The 19,881-nt window shown below is 41.6% G+C and overlaps 1 protein-coding gene and 1 long non-coding RNA gene across 10 annotated transcripts in view; one reads left to right on the forward strand and one right to left on the reverse strand.

The window, feature by feature from the left end:
- On the reverse strand, nucleotides 419–10,304 carry LOC110256561. Of its 2 annotated transcripts, XR_002338194.1 has the most exons (4): nucleotides 10,217–10,304; nucleotides 6,238–6,287; nucleotides 4,090–4,227; nucleotides 419–2,356 (listed from the first exon to the last, which is right to left on the reverse strand). It is a non-coding gene; the product is annotated as an uncharacterized LOC110256561 (long non-coding RNA). The 2 variants fall into 2 exon arrangements; XR_002338193.1 differs by lacking the exon at nucleotides 419–2,356 and having other exon boundaries at nucleotides 3,228–4,227.
- Nucleotides 10,389–19,881, forward strand: part of CNOT10 (CCR4-NOT transcription complex subunit 10) — an 86,351-nt gene continuing 76,858 nt past the window's right edge. For 5 of the 8 annotated variants that reach the window (XM_021071543.1, XM_021071544.1, XM_021071546.1 and 2 more), the window contains exon 1: nucleotides 10,389–10,672. In XM_021071543.1, coding sequence (XP_020927202.1) covers nucleotides 10,651–10,672 — 22 coding nt within the window. In that variant the 5' untranslated portion in view covers nucleotides 10,389–10,650. Of the gene's footprint in view, nucleotides 10,673–18,612; nucleotides 18,943–19,881 lie in introns of those variants that run through there. The other 3 variants (XM_021071545.1, XM_021071549.1, XM_021071551.1) reach the window with 3 other exon arrangements.

Below are 19,881 nucleotides of genomic sequence, written 5' to 3' on the forward strand. Positions count from 1 at the left end.
TGATAAACAACAAAGACCTACTCTATAGCACAAGGAACTCTACTCGTATTCTACTCTACTCAATATTCTATAATAACCTATCCTATACGGGAAAAGAATCTGAAAAAGAATGGAGATATATGTATAACTGAAACACTTTGCTTTATACCTGAAACTAACACAACACTGTAAATCAACTATATTTCAATGTAAAATAAAGATTAAATTAAATTGAAAGAAACTGTCATGGTTCAGTGGTTAATGAACCTGACTAGTATCCATGAGGACGCAGGTTCAATCCCTGGCCTTGTTCAGTGGGCTAAGGATCTGGTGTTGCCATGAGCTGTGGTGTAGGTCACAGATGTGGCTGGGATCTGGCATTGCTGTGGCTGTGGCTATGGTATAGGCTGGCAGCTGTAGCTCCGATTTGACCCCTAGCCTGGGAATATCCATATGCTGCTAAAAAGATAAAAAAAAAGAAAAAGAAAAAAACCACGTTGTCATTATCTGAACTCTAGGATCAATCTTTATTTTTTTTATTGTTATCTAGTATTTTTTATTTATCTTTTCTAAAGTATAATTGATTTATAATGCTGTGATTTCTGCTGTATAGCAGAGTGAGCCAGTCATACATATATATGTATGAAACATATATAATGAAATACATAAATATATATAATCTTTCTTAGACTGTCTTCCACCACGGATTACCCCAAGAGACTGGATATAGTTTCCTGTGCTGTACAGTAGGACTTCACTGCCTATCCATTCTAAATGTAATAGTTTGCATCTACAAGGATCAATCTTAGTGTCGCAAAAAATGAGATAACACACATTACATGCTTCCTGAAGGGGATGGAGAAAGTACACAGTACCATCTAGGATGGATTCTCAAGGGAAAAAAAAAAATGTATGAACCATAATATAATCAAGGCTTTAAAACTGATCTCTAGTCCACAGGAAATACTGAGCATAAAGGATGCAGTCCACAAGGAAGCAATACACCAGATCTCAAAGGAAGGATCTTACATTGGACTCTAATTTCATCAAGTCAATGAAAGAAAGAATAAAAGGGGAGGGGACTGTTCTAGATTAAGGGAAACATAAGACTTAAAAGACTTATAAGAAACACAAGAGACATAACCAAATGAAAGGGCTCTTGTTTGATCTGATTCTAAACAGTAATTACAAAAAGAATATTTTTATATAATAGAGGAAATTTGAGTATGACTTGGTAATTGAATGATATGAAGGAATTACTCTGAATTTTGTTAGATGTGATAATGGCATTGTGGTTATGTAAGAAAATACTTGGCTATTTCTTTTTGAGTAGCATGCTGAAGTGTTTAGAGGTGAAGGGAATGATGTCTGAGACTTGCTTTAAAATACTCCAGCAACAAACATAAGAAGGGAGAAGAAGAAGATGAAACAAGTCTATGATGAAGTGAAGCGAGGGGATGGACACATGGGATTAGTTATACTTCGGCTATATTCCACCTCAGAGTATGTTTCCTAGAGAAGTTCTTGTAACTGCACGTACACTCAAGAATGGGCTCTGCAGCTTCGTCTGTGAAATGAAAATTGGAAATGACTTGGGTATATCAATAGAGATAAATAGTGATAAAGTGATAAGAGATTGGACCTGTCAGCAGTCATTTCCTGCTCTTCCTGGTTAATGAAATCCTGATTTTGGAGTTCCCTAGTGGGCTAGCAGTTAAGGACCCAGCGTTGTCACTGCTGTGACACATTTTGATCCCTGCCCGGGAACTTCTGCATGTTGTGGGCATGGCCAGAAAAAAACTGCTTTTTAAACCCTGCTTTTTACTTACCCCCACATAAATGTTCTGTGCATGCACTGTGATGAATCCAAGGTACAAGTCAGAATCTTCTTTCTCATACTAGTAATTGATCCAGTGGTGGGAGGGCAACCAACCTCACCGTTAAGGGGAGATTTTGATGAGAGGCTTCTAGGAAAGATTCTCCATACTTCATCAATTCTAAATACACACTCTTTCCCATTTCTTTTTTTTTTTTAATCCTTTTATTTATTTATTTTTCAGCCACGCCCACAGGATATGGAAGTTCCTGGGCCAAGGATCGAAGCTTGATGCAGCAGAGACATCAGATCCTTAACCCACTGTGACACAGTAGGTATACCTCTTTCTTTCATTTCTGAAATTGGAAGGCTTGTCACAATCACTGCTGTGGTGTGTTTGTCACTCCCACACGTGTGCAAATGGAAAACCTACCATTTGTGACGCCTTCTGGTAAGATTCAGAAAGTACCAGAATTAAAACTTGCCTTTTTGAGACAATAGTGGTGATTCTGTGAAGAGATGATTTCCTGCCAGTGTTTCTGGGGGCACTGAGGTGACATCCTAGGGAAGAGAAAGGACACATACGGCACTGAATTTGAAAGTAATTTTTTTTTTTAGCCATGCTTACAGGATGTGGAAGTTCCAGGGCCAGGAATCAAACCCATACCACAGCAATAATAACACTGGGTCCTTAACCTGCTGAGCCACCAGGGATCTTCCTGAAAGGTAATTTAGGGTGGAACTCTAGTGGGAAGATGTTCCGAAAATACCTTAACCAATTTATTTCGTTTCTATTTTCCTATTTTGTATACTCGAGTAATAAAAGAGCTATTTTTTAAGCACAAAATAAAAATGCCAAGGAGGAATAAAGCATTAAGTCAGTTCAATTGTAGGCACTTTTCTTTTTCTTTTTAGGGCCACACCTGTGGCATATGGAGGTTCCCAAGCTAGGGGTCTAATTGGAGCTTTAGCCGCCGGCCTAGGCCACAGCCACAGCAACAGGGGGTCTGAGCCACATCTGCGACTTACACCATAGCTCATGGCAATGCCAGATCCTTAACCCACTGAGCAGTGCCAAGGATTGAACCCAAATCCTCACAGATACTAGTCGGGTTGTTGTCCCTGAGCCACGACGGGAACTCCAACACTTTATTTTTAAGAATAAATTGCACTGTAAACCAGCTATGATGGAAAAAATAAAAATCATTTAAAAATTAAAAATTAAAAAATAAAGAGTAGAAGTTCCCATCGTGGCACAGCATGAACAAATCCTACTAGGAACCATGAGGTTGCGGGTTTGATCCCTGGCCTCACTCAGTGGGTTAAGGATCCAGCGTTGCCGTGAGCTGTGGTGTAGGTCGCAGATGCGGCTCGGATCCTGCGTTGCTGTGGCCTGGCATAGGCTGGAAGCTGTAGCTCTGATTAGACCCTTAGCCCGGGAACCTGCATATGCCATGGGTGTGGCCCTAAAAATCAAAAAAAAAAAAGAATAAATTGATAGCTTCATGGGTTTGATGAAATGTGGTACCTATTTGTTAGAGAATACGGCTAGGAAAGGAAAATTCTTGCCCCCTTCCTCCACTTCCTGCTTTGGATACTTCTACAGGCAAGAGTATGATGTTCAGAGCTATGGCAGTTATCTTGGGACCACAAAAGAAAGAATCCCAAGGATGCCAAATTGCACCTTGACATTGCTGAGTCGCTGACCTAGCAGTGAAACAGTCTACCTGCAGATTTCTTGTCAGTGAGATAATTAATGCCTATATTATTTATGAGACTTTTATGTAAGGATCATGCTATAAAAGTATACCTAAGTGATAATTATTTAGTAGAATACTAAACAGTAGTTAAACTATATTTGTAGTTTAATACAAATATCTACATTTTTGCATTTTGTATATTTAATACAAATATACATATTATGAATACATATTTCAATATATTTTTTTCCCTTTTTGGCCACACCCGAAGCATACGGAAGTCCCCTAGCCCCTGATTCTATTGGGATGGAATCCAAGCTACAGCTCTGATTTGACCCCTAGCCTGGATCCTCCATATGCCTTGGGTGTGGTCCTAAAAAGACATATATATATTGTTGAGCTAAAAGAGAAGTTTTATAATGATACTGTCAGTGTGATATTTATATAAATTTCAATAATAATAAATGTTGTTTATGGGTATGTTTTAAACATGGTCTATAAGGACACACACCAACTTCTGAGTTGTGGCTACCTCTGGGAAGGGAGTAAGGGGAATGTAAGCAGGAAGGGAATATAAACTAGACTCATCTGTACCGGGAACAATTTTCAAAAGAAAGATTTTGAATCTAGGGAATTCCTTGGCAGTCCAACGGTTAAGATTCAGCTCTTTCACCACTGCAGCCCAAGTTTAAGCCCTGGTCTGAGAACTGAGATCCCACATGGCGCTGCATGCTGCAATGAGAAGAGAAAAAAAAAAAAAGATATAAGTAAATGTGGCAAATACTGACACTTGTCAATTCTGAGTTGAAAATAAACCTGTCATAATATATTCTATACTCCTCTGTACAAAATATCATAATTATGACACAATTTTAATTATTCAATTTTCCATATTTACAGTTGAAATAATCTTCCTGAATTCATGTTTTAGAGAGTAATAAAAACATGTTTGGAGTTCCTGGTGTGGCTCAATGGTAACGAACCCGACCAGTATCCATGAAGACGCAGGTTTGATCTCTAGCCTTGCTCAGTGAGTTAAGGATCTGGCGTTGCTGTGAGTTGTGGTGTAGGTGGAAGATGCTGCTCAGATCCTGTGTTGCTGTGGCTGTGGTGTAGGTCAGCAGCTACAGCTCCAATTCAACCCCTAGCCTGGGAACTTCCATATGCTGTGGGTATGGCCTTGAAAAGACCAAAAAAAAAAAAAAAAAGTTTAACTTTGAATTTTTTCTTCACTTTTTTTTTTCAATTTTTTTTCTTCACTTTTAAATTGGAAATGTCCTCAAGAAGAAGGCACCAATGAGTCCTTAAAAAGACAACAACAGGAGTTCCCGTCGTGGCGCAGTGGTTAACGAATCCGACTAGGAACCATGAGGTTGTGGGTTTGATCCCTGCCCTTGCTCAGCGGGTTAATGATCCGGCATTGCCGTGAGCTGTGGTGTAGGTTGCAGACACGGTTTGGATCCCGTGTTGCTGTGGCTTTGGCATAGGCCGGTGGCTACAGCTCCGATTGGACCCCTAGCCTGGGAACCTCCATATGCCATGGGAAGCAGCCCTAGAAAAGGCAAAAAGACAAAAAAAAAAAAAAAAAAAAAAAAAAAAAAAAAAGTTCCTTAAAAAAAAAGACGACAACAACAAAACAAAAACCAAAAAACACTCTACCTTGGCAGTTTGCCATGGATTTAGATATTGGTAATGTTTGCCCAGCTTTGCGAATATGCTAAAAACAATGGAATTGTACACTTCAAAAGGGTGAACTGCAGAGTCCCTTGTGGTGCAGAGGGTCGTGGATCTGGCATTGTCACTGCAGCTTCTTGGATAGCTGCTGTGGTGTGAGTTCAATCCCTGGCCCAAGAACTGCCACGATGCCGTGAGCTTGGCCAAAAAAAGGTTAGGTGAATTGCACGCTATGAGCTTGTATCTCAATTTTTTTAATTAGATACAAAAAAGCTCAGTAACAATGACTTAATTATTTTTCACCTTTTTCTGCTTCATGTGATATTAGCTAGGATCATTCATGTAACTGCATTGAGCTGGCAGCTGAATTGGGTGGTAAGGTTCAAGACAGCTTCATTATGTCTGGAACCTTGGTGCTGGCTGTCAGTTGGGGCATCTTGAATCTCCTCCCCATGTCTCTCTCCAGCATGACAGACTTGCAGCATGGTAGCTGAGTGCAGGAGAGGAAAAGTGGATGCTGCCATGCCTCTCAAGGGCTAGAACCAAAACTGGCTCAGCCTCACTTCTGCATTCTGTTGGTCACACCAAGTCACAGTTCATACGCAGAGAGGGAAGAGCAGCATATTCATATCAGGATGGGAGGACTGTTCACAACCAAACTTGGAGATAGTCTTCCACAAGTGGCATGGACCACATACGGTCTGATGCACTGCAGGCAGACAGCTGTACCATCACTAGCTGGAGGCGAAGTGACTTGCCATGGTAGGTGACAGGGCAGACTTTCCTACTACTATTTCTTCTTTTTTCTTTTAAGAAGTTCCTGGGCCAGGAATCAAACCTTTGCCACAGCAGTGACAACACCAGATCTTTAATCCACAAAGCCAGCAGGGAACTCTCCACCTCCCACTTCTGAATTAACTCTTTTCCATCCCTGTTGTCAGCCTGGCTGTAAATGAGAGAAAGCTGCCAATACTGGAGGGTGAGAGAAGAGACCCAAGGTGTCTTCAATATGGGCAAAATCGAGAACCTCTACAGTCGAGAGATAATAATAAGATAATCATCACTTACCAGTCTTGTTACTTGGGGAAGTGGTTTACATTGTGCCTCATTCTTCTCACCTGTAAAATAGAACCAGTAGATGGGACCACATGTGAAAAAGTGAAAAATGGCTCTGCTGACAAGCTTGGAGATGAAGAAAGTGAAAAACAATCCTGCTAGCAGAACATTCCCAGCTGGACATAAACAACACTCACGGAATATAAACATGTTCAGGGAAGGTTACACCATGACTGTATTTGGGACAAGAAAGAAACAAAGCTCTTTATAACCACAAAAAACAAGGAAACACCTCCTTCTTCCACCATGAGTAATGCTGCCCCTTGACCAATGACAACTCCAGCCTTACTTTCATCCTTCTGTCTCCTAAAGACTGACAATCATTGAATTATCTGTTTCCCAATTGCATTCAACCCAAAACTGCCAACCTCCCAACTTCCCTAATCCCTCTTTAAAATCATCCAGCAAAAGCTTAAATTTTATGTTTCCTCCTAATTCCATTTTTTTTTTTTTTTTTTTTTTTTTTTTTGGCCACCACACATCATATGGAATTCTTGGGCCAGAGATCAGATCCAAGCCACAGTGGTGACCTATAATGCAGCTGTGGCAACACTGGATCCTTTAACCCACTGTGCCAGCAGGGGATTGAGCCTGTGTCCTGGCACTGGAGAGATGCCACTGATACGATTGCACCACAATGGGAACTCCCCTAATACCTTTTTTATTGAAAGGCTCTTTACAGCAGTGAGATCAATAAACGCTTTAGGTTTCTTTTTATGTTGGCTCCCATAAAAGACATACTAGAATATTCATACTGAACTTATTCGAAATAGACAAAATACCCAACTACTCAACAATAAAATGAATACACAGATTACAGTACGTTCATATAATGGAACATTAATTAACAATGAGAAACAAACTAACATTCTAGACTTTAAAGAAAATATATTGCATGATCCACTCTTATTAAGCTTAAAAACAGGTGAAACTGGGAGTTCCCATCGTGGCTCAGCGGAAATGAATCTGACTAGGATCCATGAGGACGCCAGTTCAATCTCTGGCCTCGCTCAGTGGGTTAAGGATCCGGCAATGGCATGAGCTATGGTGTAGGTCGCAGACACGGCTTGGATCTGGTGTTGCTGCAGCTGTGGTGTAGGCCAGCAGCTACAGCTCCAATTCAACCCCTAGCCTAGGAACCTTCATATGTAGCTGGTGCAGCCCTAAAAAGACAAAAAAAAAAAAAACAGTGAAACTAATATACGGTGTTAGCCATAGGCTAGTAATTTCCCTTATGGAGTGATGGAAGGAAGCATGAGGGGGGTATCTGTATGTGGGTAGTGTGTTGTCCTTTCTCTGGGTGCTAGATACATGGATATGAAAAGTTTAAAAAACTGTGATTACATTTTGCACACTTTATTGTGCATGTGTAAATATAAAACAGAAGGTTCTTTTAAAAAATGGGCAGCTGCATCAAAGGTATGTGGGAGCAAACCTGAAAAGGCTCCCAACTACCAAAGCTGAAACAATTTGAGCAAGAAAATAATGTAGTATTGGATTAAAACCACAACATGAAATAAATGTACATGTACAAAAGATGTGGAATACTATTCAGCCATAAAAACAGCTGCCACTGACGGACCTTGAGATTATGATACTAAGTCAGACAAAGACAAGTACCATAGGATATCACTTATATGTTGAATCTAAAATATGATACAAATGAACTTATTTAAAAACAGAAACAGACTCACAGACCTAGAAAACAAATATGGTTACCAAAGTGGAAGGTGGGGGAGGGATAAATTAAGAGTTTGGGATTAGCAGATACAAACTACTATATATATATAGATAGATAGATAGATAGATATACATATAGATACAAACTACTATATATATATATATATATATAGATAGATAGATAGATATACAACAAGGTCCTACTGGATAGCACAGGGAACTATATTCAGTATCCTGTAATAAACCATAAAGGAAAAGAATATGAAAAAGAATATATATACATATATGTGTATATATATAAATCACTTTGCTCTATGCCAAAAACTAACACAGTGTAAATCAACTTCAATAAAAATAAATATCATGAATCCATACAGACATAAATATATGACTGAATAAGTAACTAAATGAAGGAGAAGAGATGAATTTCCCTTGGAAAAGATAATTTATGTACAGCCTTCCTACAGCAGGAGGTAGAGCTTCACAGCCCTCAACCACTCAACTGTGAGCTGCACTTAATGACTTAAAAGTAGAGAAGCCTGACAAAAATTACCTAAGCCAGGGGATCAAGGTCAACATCACCAAGTCATTGTGATAGTGCCTAGTCTCAATTTGATGCAATGAGAATGGCAAGTCACCCTGTGGTGTTTCTGCTAAAAATCTATAACCCTAGTCTAACCATGAAATAAAAAACAGTGGATGGAGTTCCTGTCATGGCTCAGCAGAAATGAATCTGACGAGTATCTGTGAGGACACAGGTTCAATCCCTGGCCTTGCTCAGTGGGTTAAGGATCCGGTGTTGCTGTGGCTGTGGTGTAGGCCAGCAGCTACAAGTTCAATTTGACTCCTAGCCTGGGAACCTCCATAATGCTATGACTGTGGCCTTAAGAGGACAAAAACAAAAAAACAATTAACCCATTCTTCAAAAACCTTGACTGGTACTCTTCAAAGCTGTCAACGTCATCAAGAACAAGGAAAATCTGGAATTCCCATCCTGGCTCAGTGGTTAACAAATCTGATTAGGAACCATGAGGTTGTGGGTTCAATCCCTGGCCTCGATCAGTGGGTTAAGGATCCGGCGTTGCCGTGAGCTGTGTAGGTCACAGATGAGGCTTGGATCCTGAGTTGCTGTGGCTCTGGCATAGGGTGGTGGCTACAGCTCTGATTAGACCCATAGCCTGGGAACCTGCATATGTCACAGGTGCAGCCCTAGAAGAACACACACACACAAAAAAAAAAAAGAATAAGGAAAATCTGAGAAGCAATAACAGCCAAGAATAGCCTGAGAAAGAATTCCCATAGTGGCCCAGCAGGTAAAGAACCTGACATAGTGTCCATGAGGATGTAGCTTCCTTCCCAGGCCCTTCCCTGTGGGTTAAGGATCTGGCTTGGCCACAAGTTGTGGTGTAGGTCACAGATGGGGCTCAGATCCTTGTGGCTCAGATCTGTCACTGCCCTGGCTGTGGTGTAAGCCTGCAGCTGCAGCTCCATTTAGACCCCTAGCCCAGGGATTTCCATATGCTGCAGATGTGGATGTAAAAAGGAAAAAAAGAATAGCTTATGGAGACATGAATAAATTTAATGTGGTATCCTGGAAAAGATCCTGGAACAGAAAGGGGACCGTAACTGAAAACTGGTGAATGGGAGTCCCTGTCGTGGCTCAATGGTTAACGAATCCGACTAGGAACCATGAGGTTGAGGGTTCGATCCCTGGCCTTGCTCAGTGGTTAACGATCCCGCGTTGCTGTGAGCTGTGGTGTAAGTTCCAGACGCGGCTCGGATCCCACATTGCTGTGGCTCTGCTGTAGGCCATTAGACCCCTAGCCTGGGAACCCCCATATGCCGAGGGAGTGGCCCTAGAAAAGGCAAAAAGACCAAAAAAAAAAAAAAAAAGAAAGAAAGAAAACTGGTGAAGTTGAAAAAAAAATTAATAGTAATATGCTAATGGTGGTTTCTTAGATGTGACAGATGTGTCGTAGTGACTTAATAATACTCAAAACGCTCACAAGAGCTCCATGTATCATTTCTGCAATTTTATATACATCTAAAACTTCTAAAACAAAATGTTTTGTTTTGACTTTAAATGGGGAAGGGAAAGGGCAACAGTGCCTTCTCAGAGATCTGTGAGAAATCAATGAGTATACAAGCCAAGTGCAAGCCTTAAGCTTAGCTAAGCTTAGCCTTAAGCTTAGATGTCAAGTGCAGTTATGTGGTTTTCCGTAAAATGAGGGACAAAAGGGCTGATACTTACGAAGTCTAACCAGGACAAGCACAAACACTAGCGCACAGCTTTCTCCCAGAGGTGCGGTTGAGCGTACTTCCGGACGGGAGCGCGCGCTCACGCTGCGGGGGGCGGGGCGCCGGGGACGCCAGCGTGGGGCGGGACCAGCCGCAGTTCCCACGCCGGCTGCGGCCCCCGGAAGTAGTGTGTCAGGGGACTCGGCGAGGCGGAAGCCGGGCATGGCTGGAGGCGGTGGCACCGCCCTGGCGGAGACGCTGCTGCTGTTGCTAGACTACGCGAGCTAGCCTTCGTCACTTCCTCAGCCCGCCGTCTGCCCACTCCACAGACCGGAACCCGGGGAGTGGGTGCAGACTTTTCCTCCGAGGTCCAGGACAGCGGTCGGCCGGGCAGCTGGAGTGGAGGCCACGCCACCTGCGGGGAAGAACCTGAGCCGAGGCGGGAAGATGGCTGCAGACAAGCCCTCAGGTGAGGTGCCCGCGCCCAGCGATCAGGGTCGAAACGGGACACGCGGGAGCAGGCAGACCCTGCGCTTCGGCGGAGGAGCTCCGGTTGGGGACTGGAGGTTGGGGACTCTAGGGTGACTCTAATTGGGGCGTGCCATTTCTCTCCCCATCCTCTCCCTCTGAGGGGCTAATGTGAGTCTTTGGGCCCGATGTCAGATAGTTTCTTACCAAGTGTGGCGTGAAGCTACTTCTGCCCTCCTTTGCCCCGCTCTCCGGAATAGCTCTGGTTTAAAAAGCTTAAACCTATGTGGCCGCTTCACAGATTTTCTGACTTCCCTTTGGGGAAAGCAGAGCAAGGAAAGTTCACCCTGGAAAAAGAGCTACCTTGATTTCCCCTGGCTCCGGCCAGGACTTCCCTGGCTGGTCACGGCGACATCAGCTTGCCTCTGGTCGGCCACGTCGTATATAATTAGCTTTATGAAAACCATTTATTTAAATGGGAATAACTTTATTGTGTCTCACTTCAGACTCTGCTTTTTAATATCTTGCGTGTGGAACCTGTTTTCCCCTAGTTCCTCAAGACTAATTTATCGTGACGATTTTCTTTATGGATTACTACCCCCTTCCTAAAAATCTTCTCCTTTGAAGAATATAAAATGCTTTCCTGCCTACTTTTGGGATGGTCTGGCCTATGTTTCCTGTAAGAAAATAATGTTCTCTGTGGCATCCATCCAGGTTTTGTTGGAATTTAAATGACAGGACTTAGAAGCAGTCAACACTTAAGATTTTTCACAGTAAAATTATTTTTAAAACTAAAATTAATTTAAAAAAGAAAAAAGGAAATCTCAAATGTAGTGTGTGTTTTAGTATGTCTTGATCTCAATAACTGAGAGTGGATCAGATATGGAAAGGCTCTCTAAGAGGTGACATTTGAACAAAGACTAAAGAGCCAGCCACAGGAAGCAAGAATGATGCAGATAGGTGGAGCAGCAGCTGTACAGACCCCTTGGAAAATGTACAGCAGGAAGACCTGGGAGCATAAGCACCTTGAGGACAGGCACTTTTGTCTGTGTTGGGGTTGTGTGCCGTTTCCAGCACCTGGACCAACTGCTGGCGTATCAGAGCACTCAGCGTATTTTATAGCATAGTGAGCAGAGGAGGTGAGGCAAGAGGCAAAGTCAGAGTTAGGGGGTGGGGGACAGCTTCTGTCAGTCTTTGTGGGCCATGGAAGAAGGTGAAATTTCGCTCTAACTTATGGGGAGCCATTGAGAGATGTCAGCAGTGGTGTCCTGTGAGCTGCTTCATGTTTTAACTGAGCCAAGTGATAAGTGATGAAGAGGTAGGAGGAGGAGGAAGTTTGAAATGAGGCAGCCTAGGAGTTCCCTTAGTGGCTCAGTGGCTAATGAACCGGACTAGGAACCATGAGGATGTGGGTTTGATCCCCGGCCTCGCTCAGTGGGATAAGGATCCAGCATTGCTGTGGCTGTGGCGTAGGCCAGCAGCTGTAGCTCTGATTCAGCCTCTAGCCTGGGAACTTCCACATGCTGTGGGTTTGGCCCTAAAAAGCAAAAAAATAATAAAAATGAAATCGGGAAGCCTAGGTTCAGCCTAGTTGTACCATATGGTATTTGTGTGACCATGGGCAAGTTTTAAGAAACTTTATTTAGGAGTTCCCGTCATGGCGCAGTGGTTAAAGAATCTGACTAGGAACCATGAGGTTGCGAGTTGGATCCTTGGCCTTGCTCAGTGGGTTAACGATCCGGTGTTGCCGTGAGCTGTGGTGTAGGTTGCAGACATGGCTCGGATCCCTCATTGCTGTGGTCCTGGCGTAGGCCGGCAGCTACAGCTTCAATTAGACCCCTAGCCTGGGAATCTCCATATGCTGCGGGAGCGGCCCTAGAAAAGGCAAAAAAAAAAAAAAAAAAAAAAGACAAAAAAAAAAAAAAAAACCCAACAACAAAAAAGGAACTTTATTTAAGCCTCTGCTTTCCTGCCTGGAGAATGATATTATCTATCATACAGTGTTGGTAAAGGGTTAGTTGAGATCAACTTCGGTTCTGGCTTTAAGAGATGTTTCCTTTTTACTTTATGATAGTGGTAGATGGAGAGGAGAGGCAGGTATGAGGATTGTTTAGTGAGTAAAATTGTGACTGCTTGGTGAGCGCAAAGCCTTGCTCCTTGGGAAAGGTTCTCAGTTGAGCCACAGTTTCTTCATTTGTGAAATGGGGGTCCATGGAGTTCCTGGGTGGCTCAGTGGATTAAGGATCCACTTGTCATTTCTATGGCTCTGGTGGCTTCTGTGGTGCTCGTTCAGTCCCTGGCCTGGGAATTTCGTCATGCCATGAACATGGCTGAAAAGGAAAGAAATGGGGTCCTCAGTATTCTTACTTATTCCTAGTATCTTTGTAATTTATATCCCTCACAAGTTTGTAACTTGTTAGAATCAGATGAGGTGAGGTAAGATGTATGTTGTAGCCCACATTCTCTGGAAAGCAAAACCTGGTTAAGGTGCATATTTTTTATTTGGAAGGTGTAGGCTCAAGATAGGGAAGGTGAGGGGGCAAAGGAAGATGCAATACGTTACAGTCCTGGCTACTGTCACTGTGACCTGTGAGGAGACATAGCAGGTCATTTGCATATCGGAGTTTTCTATAAGGTTTTCCAGGCGAAACTACCCTTTAGATGAGGAGTTCCCTGGTGGCCTAGCAGTTAAGGATTTGGTGTTGTCTCTGCTATAAGCTCAGGTTCCATCCCTGGCCCAGGAACTTTGCATACCATGTGCACTGCAAAAAAGAAAAAAAAAAAAAAAAGACCACATCAGAGTGAAAGGGTTGAATGTCCAGCTTTCTCCCATTTCCTCTTCCCAATTGGTCAAGACTCACCTGCTGGAGAACTGATTTACCTGAAGTTCTAGGTTGTGTGACTTCTTAGTGACTGACCAGTCAGCAGTTCTCTCACCCTGGTTTGTATTTCAACCAAATAATAAGGGAAGCGGTATCCCAGGGTGGATGGGGCACCAACCTAAAATAAACATTTTAGGGGCAGTGGAAAGTTCCTGTGAAACATATAAAAGTGGTATGAAACATCAGCAATATTTTAGAATGATTTGTTTGACTTTACTTCTTTAATGTTTTGGCCAGGCTAGGGATCAAACCTGAGCCACCGCAGTGAGTATACCAGATCCTAACCTTCTGTACCACCAAGGAACTCCTGTATGTGTGCATGGTTTTTTTATTTTTCTAGTTACTGTCAATTCATTTAATTTTTTTGAAAGACATTCTTGATAGGATCATATAATTTTAAGGTTAGATATCTTTCCAGGTGGTTGATAAATAGAAACATTCAGTAGTTCAGGTAGTGTTTCTCTCTCTCTCTCTCTTTTTTTTTTTTTTTTTTTGATCTTTTTAGGTCTGCACCCTTGGCATGTGGAGCTTCCCAGGCTAAAGGTCCAATCAGAGCTGTAGCCCTTGGGCTACACCACAGCCATGCCAGATCCAAGGAGCATCTGTGACCTGCGCCACAGCTCAGTCAGATCCTTAACCCACTGAGCAAGGCCAGGGATTACTCGTCACATTTGTTTCCGCTGAGCCACAATGGGAAATCCCTCTGTTTTTTGTTTGTTTTTTTTAAAATCAGGGTGTAGGAGTTCCCATTGTGTCTCAGCTGTAACGAACCCGAGTAGTATCCCTTAGGATGTAGGTTTAATCCCTAGCTCTGCTCAGTGGGTTAAGGATCCTGTGTTGCCATGAGCTGTGGTGTAGGTCACAGATGAGGCTAGGATCTTTATTGCTGTGGCTGTGGGGTAGGCTGGCAGCTGCATCTCCGAATTGACCCCTAGCCTGGGAACTTCCATATGCCTCAGGGGTGGCCCTAAAAAGACAAAAAAAAAAAAGTTGTTATTGATGTATTAGTTTCAGGTTTACAATATAATAATTCGATATTTGTATATATTGTGAAATTAATACTGTAAGTCTAATTAACATCCGCCATGCATAGTTGTAAAAATCTGTGTATGTTTGACATTTTTCAACTTTTTATTACAAATGATTTCAAACATTGAAATAATTGAAAAAATTGAATTTCCTGTTGTGGCTTATCAATAATGAACCCGACTAGTATCCATGAGGATGCAGGTTCAATCCCTGGCCCCGCTCAGTGGGTAAAGGATTGCTATTGCCATGAGCTGCAGTGTAGGTCACAGACAAGGCTGGGATCCCCAGTTGCTGTGGCTGTAGTGTAGGCTGGCAGCTACAACTCTGATTCACCCCTAGCCTGGGAACTTCTATGTGCTGCAGGTGTGGCTAGCTGTCACTAGCTACAGTTCTTTTTTTGTTGTTCTTTTTTTCCTTTTTTGGGCCACCTGAAGTATCAGATAGAAGCCAAAGTCAAGGCCTAAGCTGCAGCTGCACTATGTCTAGGTGTTCCCAAGATGCCACTGATCCTGTTGCACCACAGAGGGAACTCCATCTAGCTATAGTTCTTGATGTTGAATCATTTCTAGATAAGCTATAGACCTTGATACTTCATCTCTCTAAAATTTCTTCATACATTTATTAAAAATAAGGACATAAACTTATTACAGTACCATAATCATACTTCAGAAAATTAATATTTGAATATATTAGATTTCCTTCATTGTTCCAAAAATGTTATTTAAAGTTTTAAAGAAACTGTGACTTTTAAATTAATACCCAGTCAAGGCTCATTCATTGTATTTTGATGTTTCTCTTAATACCCCATATCTTTTTTCTTTTTCTTTCATTCTTTTTTTTTTTCTTTTGTCTTTTGTCTTTTTAGGGCTGCACCCGCAGCATATGGAGGTTCCCAGGCTAGGGGTCTAATCAGAGCTGCAGCTGCTAGCCTACACCACAGCCACGGCAACACCAGATCCAAGCCATGTCTACGACCTACACCACAGCTCATGGCATTGCTGGATCCTTAACCCATTCAGTGAGGCCAGAGATTGAACCCGAAACCTCATGGTTCCTAGTCGGATTTGTTTCCGCTGCGCCAAGGCAGGAACTCACTCTTTCTTTTTTTTTTTAATGACAGTGAGATTAAGTGGACTGTCTTACAAAATGCCCCATATTCTGCATGTTTTGATTGTTTCTTCCTGGTATCTTTTAATTAATTCCTTATATCTCCTGTATTTTCTGTAACTGAATGTTATTACTACAGGCTTGATTAGATTTAGATTTAACATATTTTTAAGATGCTTTGTAAGTGGCGTTCTGTACTTTATATAAAGCACATCAACTGTAACCCAACTATAATGGAAAAAATAAAAATCATTTTTTAAAAAAAGCACCTACTGTCACTTTGTCCACTATTGATGATGCTCAGTTTGATCAGTTTGTTAAGGTGGTCACAGGAATGTCCTTTCCCATATTCAGTCAGAAGTAATATACAGGATATACAAAAATATCAAATCATTAGGTTGTACACCTGAAACTAATATAATGTTATATGACAGTTGCATCTCGGATTCTTTAAAAAAGTAATCTATGTGGTAATAATTTGGCATTATATAAACATCCACTGTAGATGATCTTTGCCATAATCAGTTACATCATTGGGGGTTGCAAAGTGATACTTTTCCTAATTCTATTACCGTGTCTGCATTTGTTAGCTGGCATTCTTTTTTTTTTTTTTTTGTCTTTTTGCCTTTTCTAGGGCCACTGCCACGGCATATGGAGATTCCCAGGCTAGGGGTCTAATCAGAGCCGTAGCCACCAGCCTATGCCAGAGCCACAGCAACGCCAGGTCCGAGCCGAGTCTGCAACCTATACCACAGCTCATGGCAACACCAGATCCTCAACCCACTGAGCAAGGCCAGGGATCGAACCTGCAACCTCATCGTTCCTAGTTGAATTCGTTAACCACTGAGCCACGACGGGAACTCCTAGCTGGCATTCTACAAAGAATAGTTCTGACATATAAACTGGGATGAAGTGTAATTTTTCCCAGAAAGGATATCAATTGTTAAAAACTTAATTCAACTTTTTTTTTTTTTTAGAGTTGCACTCTCAGCATACAGAAGTTCCCAGGCTAGGGGTTGAATCTGAGCTGCAGCTGCTGGCTTACATCAAACCTGTGTCCTCATGGATGCTAGTCAGATTCGTTTTTCTGAACCATGACGGGAACTCCTAATTCAGCCTTTTCATTTATCAGTTTTCAGAATAAGGATTAACAGTGACCTACACTGGATATTTTAAGTGTTTTTAATGTTTAAGAACTTAGAGTCTTGGGGAGTTCCTGTTGTGGCTCAGTGGGTTTCAAACTAATATCCATGAAGACGCAGATTCAATTCCTGGCCGCGCTCAGTGGGTTAAGGATCGGGCATTGCGTGAGCTGTGGTGTAGGCCAGCAGCTGCAGCTCTGATTCACCCCTTGGCCTGAAAACTTCCATATGCTGCAGGTGTGGCCCTAAAAAGCAAAAAACAAAACCAAAAAAATTTAGAGTCTTAGAGTTTCCTGGTGGCTCAGCAGGTTAAAGAGTCCGTGTTATCACTGCTATGGCTCTAGTCATTGCTGTGATGTAGGTTTGATCTCTGCCCCAAGAACGTCTGTGTGCCATGGGCACCGCTAAAAAAAAAAAAAAAAGAATTTAGAGTCTTATGATTCCAAATTAAAGTTTGTAATTGTTTGGATAATTGATTAATATTTGTGAATATAAGTTGAAGCCTTACTGTATTATTGCACAGACAGTAAAGAGTACCCAAGAGTCACTATTTTTGTAAGCTTAGTTTTTTAGATTTATAAGTAACTTGAGTTCTCAGAAAATTTTGTCTTTTTTAAGTCAAATTACTTAAATTGGGACATTAAATTATTTAAAGTAGTTAAAATTTTATGTTTGAAGGTATTTATCTTTGTAAATGAAATCAGACGTTCATCACAGCCCTTTCAAATTTAAAACTCAAAGTAGAATAAGATGTCTAAGTTGAATGTGAAAGTTTAGGCTTTTTGGAGTTCCCCTTGTGGAGCAATGGAAACGAACCCGACTAGTATCCATGAGGATGCAGGTTCAATCCCTGGCCTTGCTCAGTGGGTTAAGGATCTGGTGTTGCCATGAGTTGTGGTGTAGGCCTGCAGTTGTAGCTCCGATTCGACCCCTATCCTAGGAACGTCCTAAAAAGCAAAAAAAAAAAAAAAAAAATTAGACTTTTTGAATTTGTGACATTAAGAAGTCAAATATTAATATTTGAAAACTACAGTAAATCTCTTTTCTGGGACTGAAAACTAGTCTTAGATATGAAAATAAAAATACTCATCAGCGGTGGTATTGTTCTGCTTTGCCTGTCTTCCCGAGGTATGCTGATACTCTTTTTTTGTTTCTTTTTTTGGCCTTCCGAGGCATATGGAGTTACTGGGCCAGGGATCAGGTCTGAGCCTTAGTTGTGACCCAAGCCACAGCTGCAGTAACACTGCATCCTTAACCCACCGTGTTGAGCTGGGAAATCAAACCTGAGTCCCAGTGCTCCAGAGATGCCACCATTCCTGTTGCACCATAGTGGGAACTGCACTATGCTGATATTCTTGATACTTGGTATTCTATTCCTTTATTTCTGCCATGCTGGACAGGGTGCTCAAGTTTGTGGCATCCTGGTCACATGTCAGTTCTTGGAGCTGTGTAGAAATCAGCCATTCTGTCTAGGGCTTTGCTAAGGTAGGTCTACTTGTTCAAATGATAGAAAACACATGCCAGGTATTCGGATCTTAGCCGTATGGTGGCTTTGGTAAATGTGAATGATTTTTCTCTGAAATGGCATCTTCCTTATTTAAAATTTTCCCTCTCAAAGGCATCAGCACTATTTTGTATGTGTAGAGGTATTTCTTTAGGCCTACATTTCTTTTTTCTTTGGAAAAAAATGTGGTGGTTTTTGTTTTGTTTTTGTTTTTTTGAACATCGTTGGAGCTATATTTTGAAAATTGGAGCTTGTATGGAAGCTCCTCCTCCATTAGGTTTGAATTGTTAACCTTCTACATTAGAATGTTTCTGGGTTTTCAGTTAACTGACTTTTTTCAGTTTTGAAAAAGAGATGTGTTTCTTTGCTACTTAGTTTAAACCTAAAGGCAATTGGTTGGTAGAAATGAAGTCTGTTGGCTTAAAAAGCGTCAAGGTTTGTGCATCTAAAAGCTCTGTTCGCCTGGAAAGTCAGCCCTGTTCATTAGGCCAGAGTAGAAGGAAAGTCAAACTTACAGATAATCGGTCATATACTCTTTCAATTGGCAATGGAGACTATTTCTGGACAAGTAAAGACACGTTGTGGAATTATGTGCAGACTCTTTCTGGTAAGAAGTCAGTATTACCAAAAAACCAAATGTTTTAAAGACTAATTGCAAAAAATAATACCAGTTCCTTACAGAAAACCTGTAAAGTGAAGAAAGATAAGGAAAATAAAAATAGTAATACCACTGAAGTGAGTTTTTCCCTCTGAGTTTTATCTTGAAGTGAAAGAATGTAGGTAGAATAATAATTTTTATTATTAACATGTAATAGGCTATTTATTGAGCTTGGCTATCTAAAATGTCTAGGAGTGGGGAGTTCCTGTCGAGGCTCAGCAGAAACGAATCTGACTAGGAACCATGAAGTTGCAGGTTTGATTCCTGGCCTCACTCAGTGGGTTAAGGATCCAGCATTGCCATGAGCTGTAGTGTAGATCACAGACATGCCTTAAATCTGGCATGGCTTGGCGTAAGACAGCAGCTGCAGCTCTGATTCCACCCCTAGCCTGGAAATTTCCATATGCCACGGGTACAGCCCTAAAAAGACCAAAAAAAAAAAAAAAAAAAGTCGAGGAGTTCTCTTGTGGCTCTAAGGGCTAAGGATATGGCATTGTCACTGCAGCAGCCCAGGACACTGCTGTGGCAAGGCTTTGATCCCTGGCCCCAGGGAACTTCCATATGCTGAAGGCACAGCCAAAATAAAAATAAAAATAAAAATAAAATAAAATGTCTGTAGAAATGGGAATTTCAGGGTCTCTTGTTGTTAAAGTTGGTGTCTCTCTTTACTTGGAAGACTTTAGGAAACTTTTATAGTTCTAGAGGATGATAGCAGTAGCCACATGAGCCAGTCTGCTTTTGGCGGAAAGTAGAAGCTTAAACTCTTCAGTGCCTTGGTGAATTGTTGGGTGTTTCCCTCCTCCCTGTATTTATAAATCGCAATTTATAAATGACATTTGGGCCCAGAAGTCCCATGAAGGAATGTCATCTAATCTAAGAGGAGGGCGT

Source organism: Sus scrofa, chromosome 13 (genome assembly GCF_000003025.6).
Source record: "Sus scrofa isolate TJ Tabasco breed Duroc chromosome 13, Sscrofa11.1, whole genome shotgun sequence".
In the NCBI taxonomy this organism is placed as follows: domain Eukaryota; kingdom Metazoa; phylum Chordata; class Mammalia; order Artiodactyla; family Suidae; genus Sus; species Sus scrofa.